The sequence below is a fragment of the Fringilla coelebs genome (genome assembly GCF_963513975.1).
Source record: "Fringilla coelebs genome assembly, chromosome: 13".
NCBI classification, from domain to species: Eukaryota; Metazoa; Chordata; class Aves; order Passeriformes; family Fringillidae; genus Fringilla; species Fringilla coelebs.
The window spans coordinates 5804057-5818967 of record NC_140039.1 but is presented as its reverse complement, the minus strand read 5'-3'; the positions used below and the strand labels follow the sequence as shown (position 1 = coordinate 5818967).

At 50.6% G+C, this 14911-nt stretch overlaps 1 protein-coding gene across 2 annotated transcripts in view; it reads right to left on the bottom strand.

Annotated features, from left to right (window-relative positions):
- Positions 1-5170: 5170 nt before the first annotated feature.
- The window catches only part of RBM6 (RNA binding motif protein 6), a 58326-nt gene continuing 48585 nt past the window's right edge, over positions 5171-14911 (bottom strand). For both annotated transcript variants that reach the window (XM_084214342.1, XM_084214343.1), the window contains exons 14-23: positions 14552-14612; positions 13524-13615; positions 12692-12844; positions 11718-11807; positions 10948-11037; positions 10044-10316; positions 9418-9492; positions 8717-8814; positions 7378-7489; positions 5171-5664 (exon numbers count right to left, since the gene is read on the bottom strand). In XM_084214342.1, coding sequence (XP_084070468.1) covers positions 5539-5664; positions 7378-7489; positions 8717-8814; positions 9418-9492; positions 10044-10316; positions 10948-11037; positions 11718-11807; positions 12692-12844; positions 13524-13615; positions 14552-14612 — 1170 coding nt within the window. In that variant the 3' untranslated portion in view covers positions 5171-5538. The remainder of the gene's footprint in view (positions 5665-7377; positions 7490-8716; positions 8815-9417; positions 9493-10043; positions 10317-10947; positions 11038-11717; positions 11808-12691; positions 12845-13523; positions 13616-14551; positions 14613-14911) is intronic.

Below are 14911 nucleotides of genomic sequence, written 5' to 3'. Positions count from 1 at the left end.
TGGAAAGGAAAGCTCTGGTCCATGGGCAGCTCCAGAGAGAAATGTGATGGAAAGGCAAATCTGGGAGGATTTGGGCTCCAGTGCACAAGCACAGTGCAGCAGGAGCAGACACAGATATCCAAGGACCTGGTGCATTAACTGTGTATTGCCCTTGAATCCTGTGTTCAGTTTTGGGCCCCTCACTACAAGAAGGACATTGAGGTGCTGGAGAATGTCCAGAGAAGGGCAATGGAGCTGGGGGCTCAGTCTGATGAGAAGGGGTTGGGACAACTGGGGGGTTCAGTCTGGGGAAAAGGGAGTACAAGGAGTCCTTATTGCTCCCTACAGCTCCCTGGCAGCAGGGTGGAGCCAGGGGCTGGGGTGGGTGATGGGGTTCAGGCTCTTCCCCCAGACAGCAAATGTGTTGTGTTTTAATCAGGACAAGAGACAGGACAAGAGGAAATGGCCTCAAGTTTTGCCAGAGAAGGTTTAGAGGTGATATTAGGAAAAAGCTCTTCACTGAAAGGATTGTCAAGCATTTCAACAGGCTCTTCAGGGTAGTGGTGGAGTCACCATCCCTGGAGGGATTTAAAAGTCATGTAGAAGTGGCACTTGGGGACATGGTTTAGTGATGGGCTTGGCAGTGTTAAGAGCTGGGATCAGTGATCTTGGAGGTCTTTTCCAATCTAAATGATTCTGTGATTTACAAGGTGTTTTTAGCTCCAGACGGGCTCTGGGCTGATTCTGCAGCCTGAACGCCCATCAGTGGCTGGGGAGCATGAGGTGCATTCCTGGAGCATATTGGGTTTGGTTTCATCTGAAAGGAATCTGGTTGATACTGGCCCAAGCCAGGCCTCTCCTGAGCTGCTCTAGGACACAATCCAAAAGTGGAGGAAGTTGTGAGATGGATTTCAGAAGTGCACCCCAGAGGCAAATTAATGGATCAGGCACAGCCCAACAGAACTTTGGTGAAAAGGGACTTTCCTGTCTGTGCAAGAGAGCTGCCTGGCCCCTCTCCTACACCCCAGCAACAGAGGGACCCAAGGGAGTTCCCAAGACTCTGCTGAGGCCCTGAGGACGCTAAGTGGCCTCAGGTGAGCCCCCATGCACCCATCTGCTGCCCACTGGACTGGAACTCCATTTAAGGCTAGGTCAGTGCTGTGAGCCCTCTCTCAAGCTGTGCTGCAGCTCCAGCCTTCTCTCCTGGCCAGATTCAGCCTGAGGTGGGCAGCCCCACGACATGGATGGACCTTGGACAGGAGGTACAGGCAGATTTGTTGCCAGCTTGTTGTGACAAGCTGGGGTGACCCTGCTCCTGCTGTTCCTCCTCATCAGGAGTCCAAACCACCCCAACACAGGTGCTCCAGCCCCTCAGGCTGATCCTCTCCTTCCCTGGTGATGGAGCCCAGCATGGGGCAGTGTGGAATCCTGCTGTAGGTGGGCAGAGGGATGTGCTGGGCTGGGAGATGCTCACTGGGTGTCTGCAGCAGCAGCAGTGCCTGTGGGGTGGTGGCTGGGGCAGCTCCAGGGCTGAGCTCCAAGCTGTTATCCAGCCCTCTGCCTTTTCTGGACCAGCCCATCCTTCCATTGTGTGGGACAGGGGACTCTGTCCCTGGGGGGCAATGCTCACATTCCCAACTTCCTCACAGCATTCCCAAGCACTCCACGGGGAAAGAGGTGCTTTAACTTTGGCAGCTGGACAGGACTGGCCTCCCCCAGGCTGCAGAAAGGGCAGAGCAGCACATGCACAGACCCACACACCCACCAGCAGTAGTTTGACCAGACCACATCCCCTTCAACATCTGCTGGCAAGAAAAACCCACATGAAGCTTGGACAATCGTGTCCATGCTTATCCCAGCTATTCTGGGCACTGTGTGACTGACTGTAGTGTCATTCATCTTCCTTTGAAGCTTTGTGCCACCAGAAGGAAGTCCATTAAAGTGCAGCTTCACAAAGATTATACTTGGTGACATTTGAAAGCATTAACGTCCCCAGTACAGGAACAAAGAACAGAATGGTCTTTGTATGGATATGGATAAATAAGGAAATGGAAAACCTACATGAAAACGAGGGCATGATTTGAGCAACAACCTCCTCTGAACACTGAACTCCTGTTTCTCAAGTCTTAAAACATGAAATGAGCAAAATTGTTCGTCATATTCATCTGGTATCTGAGGGGTGACCCCCAGCCTTGTCCTCCTTCCAGCAGCCCCCCTCTCCCTGAGGCAGGTCACTGCTGCAGAGGGAAGTGCATTCCCTGGCCTCTCTCTCTTCCCTTTTACAAACACTTCCCTCAGCCCAACTTACTGGTTTTTTTTCTATTTACAAAGCACAGCTCCAGCTCTTTACATAAATATGTTTCACTGAAAAGGGCCTGAGTCACTGCTCTATCAATATTAAATATGAATAAATATTGGAAATCTAAGACTATCTACTTGCTTTACGTTGGAAAAGGGTGGAAAAAAGAAGCTCTAGCTCCAGAACCTCTCAGATGTCTGAAGCAGCCTCCTGCATACCAACCTGTGTGACTGATAGAGCTCAGAGATCAACACTCCCTTGGGCAGGGGTCAAGGCAGAAGTGCCTCCAACCCTCTACATGGTGGATTTAACCTCCCCTTTGGTTCCACTCACAGTCCAAGGCTCCTGTTGCCTGTTCCTTTTAAATTAAATAACCCCTTTAACCCCCTTGTTCTGCCTTTTCTCCCTGGGCTTTTTGTACACACATTTCCATTCCCCCCAACCTTAGTGCTGGTTATGGGTCACCCCAGTCCTCCTCCTGTGTGCAATATCTGCACACCAAGCAACAGCCCACAGGACTTACCCTGTGAGTTGTTCCAATCCTCTTATTAGGACCTTCCAAAAATAAAAATAAATTGTGACTTGAGCCATACCCATCACCACAGGATGGCACACAAGGCAACGTGCTGAACACAGCCACAGCAGAAGCTGTGTGGTGAGTAATCTCTGAAATAAAAGCAAAAGAGTTATAAGATGCAAAGGTAGCTGCAATTCAGCTACAGCTTTGGGTCATAATCCTTTAAAAAATATTAAAGACATCAAAACCACTGCACCAAGGATAAATAGCTGGGCTTTCTGCATCACCAACTACGCTGCTGTTTTCCCAAGAGAACATGGTGTTTTCTGGTTTGGTGCTTCCTTGTAATGCTTTTAGCTTCTTGCTCTATTTGTCTGTTCCAGTTTGTGAATAACCTCCTTCCAATCACCTCACCCCAGCCCCAGAGGAGGGCTCCATGTCCCCTAACCCTGGGTATCCCCCTGCAGATGCACAGCATGGGTGGATGCCATGCCTATGGAGAGATGTATGTACAGTCTATACACACACATCTTCAGGGGAATACGCTGGACCTCACTCGGGGAAGTGGAATTTTCAGGAATTAAGTCAGTATGAATCCAGGGGTTACCTTGATTTTCCATGGGCTGGCACCAGAATACTTCCTACAGTTCAGGTGTTCCCAAGCCACACACAGCACATCCCCAGAAATCCCACACTTGTGGGAATAACACCGTGTTGCTCTGACCTCTTATGACACAAACAATATTCCTGATTTCCCATAAACATTTACTATGATCATCAAAATAGTAGAAGCAAACACACCAAGTATTTCTATGATTAATACAAATATTGGGAGGTATATCCACCACCACAGACAGAAAAAGGATTTCTCTCTATTTGAGATGGATACATTCTGCAAGTAGATATTTTTAATTACTTTTTTTCTCATTTTCACAGCAGTCTGTTCCTGCTCCTCTTCTGTTCCTGACTTAAGCCCTGGCAATGGGCCTGCAAGGAAAGTGTTGTGTTGCTTCTCCTTTCAGACATGCACATCACAGATTAGAAGCAAGCAAGCACACGACTAAGCCAAGGAACATACATTATTTAGTGCTGTCCATCTGTCCAAGGGAAGCTGCTCTTACATTTATCGGGTTTATTATCTTCTAATTAATCACGTATTATCAGTCGCTAACAGGCTCTCACTAAGATGCATGTACCCACTTAGCAAATTAATAAAATCAGCTAATGAGTTCCCACATTTGGCAGCTGTGAAGGCTCCCTCTGGGTGTCTTGGTGCTCTGTGGGTGCTCATTTTTGTCACACTCGGGTGTCCGACACACCCAGGTGCAGGACAGCCTGAGCTGCAGCTACCAGTCTGCACCCAGATTCCTCTCTTCCCTCCCTGAAAATCATGCCCCATCACAGTCATACTTCTTCCCCCTTTGTGCATGGATAATTTCCAGACTTGACAGCACCAGCTTGTTATGCCACCACCATTTCTCCCTGTGTGGGAGTTTATCCCCAGGAGCCCATCACCTCCCTCACCCATCCCTTACCTGCCTGGGGCTCCCAGGAAGACTGAAAGCCCTCACCCCCATGTACTCACCAGCACCATGCACACCTGCACCACCCCTGGGTGCAGCACCAGGGGCCACAATACTGCCAATGAGTCCACCACGCTCCTCTGGCACTGCCTGTGCCAGAGACAAGGAAACACAACTTGGACAGGTCTTCTGCTGCCTTTGGAAGTTGTCAGCTCTTGCAGGTCGCTCTTCACCTCCAAATCCTGCTGTCTTCAGCTTCCACATCTCCTGCTTTCCCTTCTTTGGAGTGTTTGAAAGCAGTGTCAGGCCCTGCTCTCTGCCACATGAACAGGAAGGTGGTGGTGGGCACCAGCTCCCCATTGGGCACGAGATCTGCTCCCACCAGCCAGGGCCATTGGCATCATCCTTATCTCTGCAGGCCACACTCACCCCTGTCCCTGCTCTGCTCACACACTCAAACTTTCCTGTGCTTTGGTCAAACTGCCCCTGCTACAAATTCCTGCCCAGGAGCTGCCTCCACACTCCCCCACAACAGGCCAGCAGCACCTACCTGGCTTTTCCTCTGTTCCCCTGACACCCTGGGCCAGGATGGTTATATCCCCACGAGGATCCCCACACAACCCTGCCACCAGATCCAGCCCACCCCCTGTGGAATGACCAGACAACACCCAGCACTAACGAGGTCACCTTCAGCCATTAAGCTCCAGCTAGTAATTGAACCCCACTGACCTCATCAGTTGCCAGGATGAATCCCACAGAGATCATTCCAGCTCCTGAATTCCTCCCAGGCCTTGGGGCCATCTCCTGCTCCCAGCTCCCACCCTGACCCAGGAGTACAGGGCACCAGGGCTGTCTGTCTCTGAGATGACAGGGAACACACTGCAGGACAGTGGCATCACTGGTAGGGTCTCAAAGCTACCAAACCTGTTCCAGTCCCACTGAGACAGCAGCAACTCCCAGTGACCTCATCAGCAGAGAGCAAAACACAATGGGAACCTTTCAAAGCACCATGCTTTTAAAACACACCATTTTAGCCACAAGACAAGCACTGACAAATTTTCAGTTTTATTAAAAAAATTCTAGCAGCAAAACCTGTAACAATTCAAAAAACAAAACCAAAAAAAAAAAACCAAAAAAAAGAGACCAAACCTTCAAAAGAACATGACACAGAGAGAAAGAGATGGAGATGGAGAGAGGCAGATCTGGGGTTGCTCCACCGTTCACTCCAGTTCCTTATAGCGGGCAAACATGACCCTCCGGACGGCATCGCGGTAGGTCTCGTTGGACTGCCTCTTGGGGGGCTTCCCTGGGGCCCCCAACCCAGGGCCCTTCCTCCTGTTTTCTGCCTGCAAACAGACACAGCTTGTGTTAGTGATTCCTCCTCCCATAAATAAAAAGCTTCCTTGGGCTGCTTCAGGAGTGCTGACTGCTCCCGTGTGGATCCGCGAGCGGAGGAAGAGCAAGCGCTCTGTGTTCCTCCAAAAGCTCTTTGGGAAAAACTACAGAGCCTTTGTGGGCAACAAAGGCAGCCAGCAAGTGCCTGGTGGGAATCAAACCCCAGGGATCAGCTATGGAAGAGCAGACAGGGGAGTGGGTGGCCAAGGTGGGCAGCCAAGGGGGGCAGCCAAAGGGCTGTGCTGGAAGCCAAGGGCGAGCCAGGATTGAAGGCGAGCAAAGGAAAGTGCTGGGCTCCTGGGGAGCTGTTTGCAGTTTGCCTGCATTGGCACAAGCTCAGCTGTTCTCTCTAACAGAGCTCCCATGGGCACTGGTACCTCGCTTGGAATTTCAACCAATTTTCAAGGACTGGCTTCTGCAGCCAGCATCTGCATTATTCAGCAATACCTGCCTGGAGCTGGCCCAGGAGAGCAGGCCCGAGGCTGGAAGTTTCTCTGGCTTTTCAGTCCAACCTCCCTGAATACCAGAGACCTCACCAGCTGGGCCAAGAGATCATACCTGTGTGGGGCTGGCATGGTCACATGGCTTTGCCCAGCATGACTTGGAAGTGAAAGGCAAGCACATTTCTTTTGGCCTTTCCTATGAACTGTAGGAGGGCTGTGCTCTGCCATCAGCTCCCCAGCCAGATGGGGAGCCCTGACAGGAGCTCAGACCTCCCAGAGCGCGGCGCTGGAGCTGGCTCTGGGCAGAGCCTGTTTTATGGCACAGGGACCTCACCACGAGGACTGAGCAGCAGCTGGGACCAGTTCCTGCTGTCTGCACTGAAGAGGGACTCTTGCCTCATGTATATGGGCTCAAGAAAACATGCGTCACGAAGCCTCAAATATTTGCTTTAATGATCTACTTGACTGCAGGCTGAACATCACCCTGTGAACCCTGCTCCAAGCTGCCTGTGCCTCAGCAGAGAGCTGTGGACACCACAGCACCTGGCCAGCCACAAACCTGCCACCAGAGTGCTGCTCGTGTGGCCCTGGGCAAGGCAGAGCAGACCCTGCCCCAGGCTGCTTCTCTGATAAACCCTCTGCAGTAAATGAAGGTCCACTGAGATCCTGCCTGTCGCAGCAGGCAGGATCTACCTGACCCTGCCTGTCCCTGACATCCTTTGCCCATGGGCCTCTGCTCCTTGTCAGGTGCTGTATCTTGGTATTATCTTCTGATGTCCAGGGTCTGCAATGGCAGCAAGAGCCTCACAAGTGCTAAGCAGTGCAGACAAAGAGCATCTTGGGCCCTGTGGCTTTGGCTATGCTCTCAACTCCCCAGGGGAAGTTCACCTTTTTCCCCAGCTCACATTGCTGCAGAGAACTGAGCTGGTGACCAGTTCAAACCCCAGCCTGGCTTTGAGCAGGTACTAATGAGATGCTCACACCCTTGCTGCTCACTGTTACTGTATTTTCAACACTTCCAGATCCGTATAAATTCTAACCTTGTTCTACAGCCAACATACTTGCAGCCCCTCCCAGCCTGCAAAGTTCATCAGTGCACACATATTATTCCATCAAGCAGGTGCTGAGATTTGCAGCCTGACTTGAACTGCCTCCAGCTGTCCTGGGAAACATTATGGGCTGCAGGACAGTGGTGTGCTCTGAAAGGCAGGGAAGACTCACCTCCACTGGTGATGCTGTGCCCTGCTGGTTGTGGCCAAAGCCCTTCTTCCACCCCAGAGACTGCACCATTCGGTTCCCTTTGTTGTTACTGTCAAGCCTTGGGTCATAGTCACTGCAAAAGAACCAGAAGCAATTGTCCAGTCTTGCAATGCTTCAAACACACACTAGGGATTTTTAGTTCTGCTAATAGAACCTTCATTGACATTTCAGTCTCTCATGAGGGATATCCAAGTTTCTTGCCAGAAGCACACCGCCTAAGGAAACCACCACGGCAGATTCTGTGTGCAGGGCTCACACACCTCTGACTGCACAATTTCTCGTCCCACCTCAGGGGGAAATACACCAGGGCACAGGAAATGAGCTCAGACTCCAAAATATTTACAGTGTAAGCAAGCCAGGAGCCTTCTGTGCTTGTATTTCTTAATTAAAGTCTTAGCAATAGCATGAAAGCAAAGTCCAATCCCTGCTGCTCTGTTAGATCTTCCCTTTCTCCCAGTGCCGTGATCATGGAGCTCAACAGATGCAGCGTTGATTCGGACACTCCTTCTCCCACCTCATTATTCATCCAAGACCATTAACCAAAAGCCACAGTTTTGAAAACCTCTCAGCATATAAGACTCTTCCTTCAGACAATTTCTACTTTCTGGCTGCTGGTGACACTGTGCACAAACTGTTTTAGTTTGTCTACAGCTATTCCAGGAAAACAGAGGGAAGAGAAGATGTGGATGTTTAAACTGCAAGACACAGAGGACAGGTCTCCTTCTGAGGTGCCGTGCCAGAAGAAACAGGCACATAACCAGTTCCATCCTCAACACATGGCTGGCCGTTCCCCAGCCCACTGAACACGCGAGCTCACAGCAGGCAGGCCTGTCGGGAACTTCACACAACACGCACTCTCTTCCTCCACCTACTCTCAACGAGATGGAAACAGCTCCCAGCGTTCCTCTGAGTCAGGGAACAGATGAAACACAGCTTTGCTCTTTCTTTCAGTGGCTACATGCCAGGACAGGAGGGCAGCAAGTGCCTTAAGGACGAGGTGGATGGGAACAGGCTGCATTCTGCTCTCTGTGTCCAGCCAGACATACTCAGACCCCCATCTCACCCCTCCAGCACCAGGCAGCTTTTCTCTGCCCTGCCCCAAACCATTGTTTCCACCCCAGCCCCACCCTGTCCCCTGCAGCACAATAGGCTCACGCTTTGAGGAGCTCTGTCTCTGTCTGTCTGGCTGTTACTCCACAGACCTACCCCACTGGACAATTGCCAGCCTTGGCCTGCCAGCAGCACACATACCATCCCGGCATCAGCACCCCCAAAGAGAGGTACCCAGAACAGCCATTACCCCTCTGAGTCCCGGTCATATCTCAGTCGTTTCCTCTCTGGTGAATCCATCTCCTGGAATTTCTCTCTCCGGTCATTTCCTTTGTCTTTATGCCTCCCCTTCAAAACAGAAAGGGCAAAGTAAGTATGGGAGCTATGAAGGATTCAACACTGCAGGAGACTGCTCTGCACCCAAGTCTCATCCCATCCTCAGCTGGCTGGAAGGCTGTCCTGGGGACTCACAAACACTGAATGCTCACATACCCCAACACACTTGCTCTGCTCAGATGCCATCTGTTGGGCTGACCCGGACCTGTTTTGCAGCCTTCCAGCTACTATACCAGGAGGAGCTCTGTGACCTTCCAAACAATGGACAGCTACAGCTCTCCTGTCCCTGGCCAGGCAGCAGCAGCCCATACACCCCATCAGTTTTAGATGGAAATCTGTGTCCCACTTAGTCCAGAGTCCAGTGCTGGCTTGCAGGACAACAAAACCACACTCAGACCCTTTTGTAAGAAGCAAGATCTGCTCTTAGAAGTCACAGAACTACCTACAGGTCCCTGTGCAGAGTGAGCCCATGGTTCACTTTTGGGAGGCATCTGATGCCTGGTGCCTAAGTGGATGCCTGCTGACACCTGGAACACAAGTGGAGGGTCCTCCTGGGACCACCACCCCCGCAGTGCAGAAGCACAAGCAGCTGCCTGCCCACCACCACAGACGCACCTCACGCTCTCTCTTCTCCAAATACGCCAGTTCCTGCTCGGATCGTTTAATCTTCATGTGAATCTCTAGGTTTTGCTGGAAGGAGGAAGACAGAAGGCAGTGTCAAGCAGAGAACACAAGCTGTCAGGGTCATCTGCTCCACCCATAAGGAGCACAGGTAAAGCAGCATGCTCTTGTACCTGCACTATACCAGGCACAGCAGCCTCTCTTGCAGCCCAGATCACCTGCTCCCCACAGAGGCCTGGAGCCCTTCCTCCCTGCAGTAAGGAAGGCAACCAGTCCTATTTTAACCCATGTGCAGCTTGGCTCTCCTAAAAGTAAGAGCTCAAAGGCAGCACAGAACATGGGGGTGCACGTGCCAAGTTCCTACTGCTCTCACACTCGTGCGTGCCAGCACCCCACTCTCCCCAAGCCTTAGCTATCTCACTACAGCTTACAAAGTCACACCTTGATGTTACAGCACTCCCATGCCAGGAACAAGCAGTTCACACAATGCTCTGAACAGAGCTTTGGGGGAACTTTGCCTGCTACTGTGTCAATTTCAGCACAGCTCTTCCCACCCAACCACTGCATTTTCCCAGCTCACAAAACCATTGAGCCAATGGCAGCCCCCAGCTTCTCCATACCTTGTGCAGGTTGGAAAGCTGCTGGTGCTTGATGAGCACTTCCTTGTTGGGAAACTGCCTCCTGCACAGCAGGCAGGCCAGCTTGTTCCAGTCAGTCAGTTTGTCGTCGCTGGCCCTGGCCTTCCGTGCCTGCTCCTCGCGCGGTGCCGGTGGGTGCGGGGGAGGCGGCAGCCACTGAGCCTGGGACTGCTCCTCCTCTTCCTCCTCCTCTTCATTGTCGCTGTCTCCTCCATACTCTCCCAGCAGTCCTATCAGAGGGTTCACCACCTTGGGCTGAGGGAAGTGGAGAAAAGCGTGACAATTTGTAGCATCAAGCCTGCCAAGCCAGCGGGGCTCTGCTTCCCAACCCATCTCCCCTTGACTCCTGTCTCTGTTCCAGTCCAAGAGGCAGAGAGTTGCTTCCCAGCAGCACAGGCAGGGAACAGAGAGGAGCTGGCTGGCTTCTTTCCCTTCACACCACGGGGTGGAAGCCCTTCTGCTCTCTAGACAGGCCTTGCTTTGGTGCCAGGCTTTTCCAACTTGCCGCACACCTGAGAGCACAAGAAGCCAACCAAGGCAGTGGCTGTTTGGCAGCAAGCTGCTGTCACTCACTTCCTCTAGAAATGGAGATGAGTGAGATTTGGCCTTCTTCAGCCTGGAGGTAGCTGGAAGAGTTTTCTGCCCTAGGACTGGCTGAGTGAGATCCTGCTCAAATGCAGGTAACATATGTCCCCATTCTAGAAGCCCACAAACAAGGCCAGACTTAAAAAACAAACTGCCTTCCATCCCCAGCACTCCCTCCTCTGGCATGAGAAACATCTCTGGCACCGCTGGCACTCACAGTTGCAGCCAGGCTGTGCTGAGCCTCCCTAGAACTGTATCCAGGCTCATACAGGTCAAAACACAATCCTATGGAGATACTTACTGGGGCTGCACTCTCTTCCTTTTTCACAGAAGGAGGTAAAGGCTTTTTGAAGACATCTTCTGCAGAGAACTTCTCCTCTCCAGTCTCAGTCTGAAACAGTCAAGATCAGGCGTTGAGACTGCCATAGGATGGACTCAGAGCACACATAGCTAAGCACTCATTCCAACAGGCCCCCAAGGAAACCAAGTGGCTGGCAGAAATGAGTTGTGGTTCTGGTGGGAGACATTCCCATTCTGGACAATCCAGAGCTCCCCTGGAGCCATACTCATGATTTCAGAGACAGCGGCAGCAGCTCACCATGCTGTCTCAGCCCACCCCACTCTCATTCTCTGCTACACTGCGATGCTGACAGTGATCCCAGCCGTGCCTCGTATCAGTGAGGGAGCTGGGGCAGGGCCAGGTCACATTTGAGCACCTCTGTGTGTGCACAAAGGACATGAAGAGCACGTGCAAAGCCACCCCCACTGCCAGAGAACACTGATTTTCTCTGCTGTGACTGTGGCACAACATATGGCCAGGCTCAGCCAGCATGGTGGGGTTTCCAGGATCTTCTTTATCCTGGACAGAGGGCACCAGAGACTGCAGCCAGCACTGCACAGGATGAGCCTGTGATACTCAGCTGTGTGCTCAGCAGCACAGACAGGAGGCTGGGATGAAGCTTCACTTTCACATGTTTTACAGAGAACTGGGCTGGAGTTCTGGACAGGCTCCAATTTAGTGGCTCATGAGTTACTCATACTTGACCAGGGAAGGCAAGTGTAACACCTTACCAGGCCTGTGCTCTCATCCTTCTTCACAGAGGGAGGCAATGGCTTTTTGAAGACATCTTCTGCAAAGAATCTCTCCTCTCCAGGCTCATTCTGAAAAATCCAAGACTGGGCATTAGGCCAGTGATAACACAGGTGTCAGAGAGCACAGTGCAGCCAGGAAGCCACTCCTGAGCATCCATTGAAAAACAGGCAAGTGGGGAAAAATGACAGAATGATTTCTACAGGAGATGCTTTTACCTTCTATTCAGACAGGACAATGCTTCTCCTAGGTCAGTGTCCCTGAAAGCCACCACACCTGGTGACTCCTTGGCTGGCTTGTTACCAGCCTCAGGGAGAGTTACAACCCAGGTGCCCAGTACTGGTCATGCCACTGAGCACATTCAGATCAAGAGGCAAGGAAGAACACAAAGTTTCTGCACTGGTGGCTAAATCACTTCCAGCAACTCTCCTAGCATTTCCTCAGGCCCTGTCAGTATCACAGCCCTGGGCTGTGCTCAAACATCACTTTGGGCAGCTACTCCCAACCAGTAGCTCTCACACTGGCATTTGCTGAATGCGAACAGCAGTGAAGGGCACTGTCCTGGGACTGGAGAGGGGCAGAAACTGCAGTTAGGGAGAGCTGAGTATCCATTGTCATCTGACTTGGTGTGTTTAAATGTCTGCCAGTTTTTTGTTGTCTATTACAATAGTTGGGTACTTTCAGCAGCATGAGTGAAACATGTCTCAGTTACCTGGATGTGTCTGAATCCTTCACCTTAAGGAAGGGATGAGAAGCCCTGGATTTAATGTAAGGAGAGAAAAATTTCAGGAACTTACTCCCTGGCTGGACAACCACCGTGTTCCTTTCCAGCTGCTGACCCCACTGTCTTCTCTCACTGTCCCTTCCTTTTTGAATCCTCCAGTTACTCTTTACTTTCTAACCTCTTCTCCTAGCTTCCTGGTGTTAGGTCATTCTGATGCCTGGAGGGAGTTACCTTAGCAGAAGTACTTTTCCCTTTGTCCTTTTTGTCCCTGTTGTCCCTGCTGTGTGGCTCCTTCCTGTCACTGGTCCACTCTTGGCTGCCGTGCCGCCGCCTCCTGCTCTCCGTCGGGGGTGGGGAGGGCTCCCGGTCTATTGTGACTTCCCTCTGAAAGAGGCATTTGGAGCAGGCTCAGCCCAACCCCAGCAGTCCTACTGGGCTTCTTGTCCTTGCTGAGCTGGGGAGACCAGCACAGTAAGAAGGGACTGCAGAGGGCAAAGGCATCACAACTTTGCTGGGGCGGAAGACAGCTGAGCACAGCCAGATCACCAGAGCACTGCCCTGCTCTCCCACAACACGGACATCCCCAGGATCATGAAAACAAGATTACATTTCCAGAAAATCTCTGCTGATGGTTCTTTTTTGGCATCCTTACAGCTATTGCTGGCTAGGGTTGAGAAGCAAAGAGACCACAGAGGAAAACAGAGCTCTGCTGTCCAATCTTTCTTACAGACAGTCACATATCACATGTCTATGCTATGATGCTCTGCTTTTAAGTCTGCTCGAGGTAAAGCAGACCAAAAACTCTCCAAAGGCAGGGCTTCAGAGGCCAGAGGCGGCTACAGCTGGTTCAACACACAGCTAATGGGTTCCTAGCCTCTCATTAATTTGATATTTTGCAACATGCATCCCTTTCACACAGGTCAGGAGACAGAGTGAAAAACACAAAGCTGCCTCTGTACTGCCCTACACTGGCTTGTCTTCAGGATGTGGCTGCAAAATCCCTCCAGAAAAGAGCAGTTTGTAAGAACATATTGCATGTAAAGCTTTCTTCCCATGCACTCACCTGAGTTCTGGGGTCATAGTAAGTCCCAGCTATGGGATCATAGTAATTCCCAGTGTCAGGATCATAAATGTATGTGGACACATCTGATGGTGCTGAAGAGAGAGACAGGAGTTAACACCACAGGCTTCCAAAAGGAGAACTTACCTTTTACAAAGACAAAAGCACAAACAAACATTACACTGGTGAAAGAATCAAGAATGGGGAAGAATTCTTTTTTTCTCCTGGCAAGAGAGGTATGAGTATCTTCACATCACTTGACCTACATAATCTTTTCTTTAAGGAGTAAGAGGGGTGATAAGTTTTCACAATTCTGGTTAGGACTCTGGGAAAACTTCCATATCAAAACAAATTTACCAGAGCTGTGCTGAGATCACAAGACCACAACACTTGGTCATGAAATTCAGTAATTTCCCAAAGAATGGGGTAATGAGTATCTACATCCACCCACTCCTGTGAACAAGGAAAAGCTGTTCTCTCTCAATCCTGTTTAAAGTGATGACACTCCCCACATCTCTTCCACCCCACTGGTGCATGAAAGCTCCCAAGAAGAAAAGGGAGTGAACTATTTCTACAGGAAAAGCCAAAGGCCTTAAGGGTAGTAGGCCCATAATGTCAGGAATGCTTCTCATTTCCAAAGTGTCCTTTGAAAGACCTCAGAAATGCTATATATAAATCAGTAAAACAATCAGGAGTGCTCTTCCAGCTACTGGCATTGCTGCATCATATTTTCTTCTGTCTTCTCTAGTAACTGCCAGGCTGATTTTATCCCATCAGTTTTCCACAACAAGGAAAAATAGGCAGCAAGTTTCCTTTATCTGCATGTAGTTTCGCACAGTGAGAATAGAGAGAAACACATCATCAGATAGGAAAATGTGACTAAACAAAGTTGGCAAAGGAACTCACAAGTGGGTGTAGCAAACAAACCTACTCTTAGCCTTTAAAAATATTTTTGGGCTGATTTCTACATGTCAGTGCCCTTTTAAGGAAGAAAAGTCTCCACAGTAGGAGTGAAGCAGAGTTTAACTTACACTGTGCTCTGGTGCGTCTCTGTGATTCGCCACCCCTCCTGTCTCTCATGCCCCTTCTGCCCTGGAGTAAGTGAGCAACACAAACAGATCAGAGACTCTTTAACAAACATCAATTTGCTTCTCCCTCTAACAGGCCCAAAGTTCAGGAGGAGGGCTCATTTAGCCATCCCAAATAGAGCACAAGCCGACATAGCTTTTCATCTACAGAGCAGTGTCTGTAGATGCCAGCAGTGTCTGTCACGGACAGTGTCACAAAGCAAGGAGATCTCTGCAGCTTCCATGAGCGGTGCTCATAGCAATCTGTATGGAAGCCTTCACCCCATCCAGGATATGGGAAGAGTCTTGTAGTCTAGTAACAAA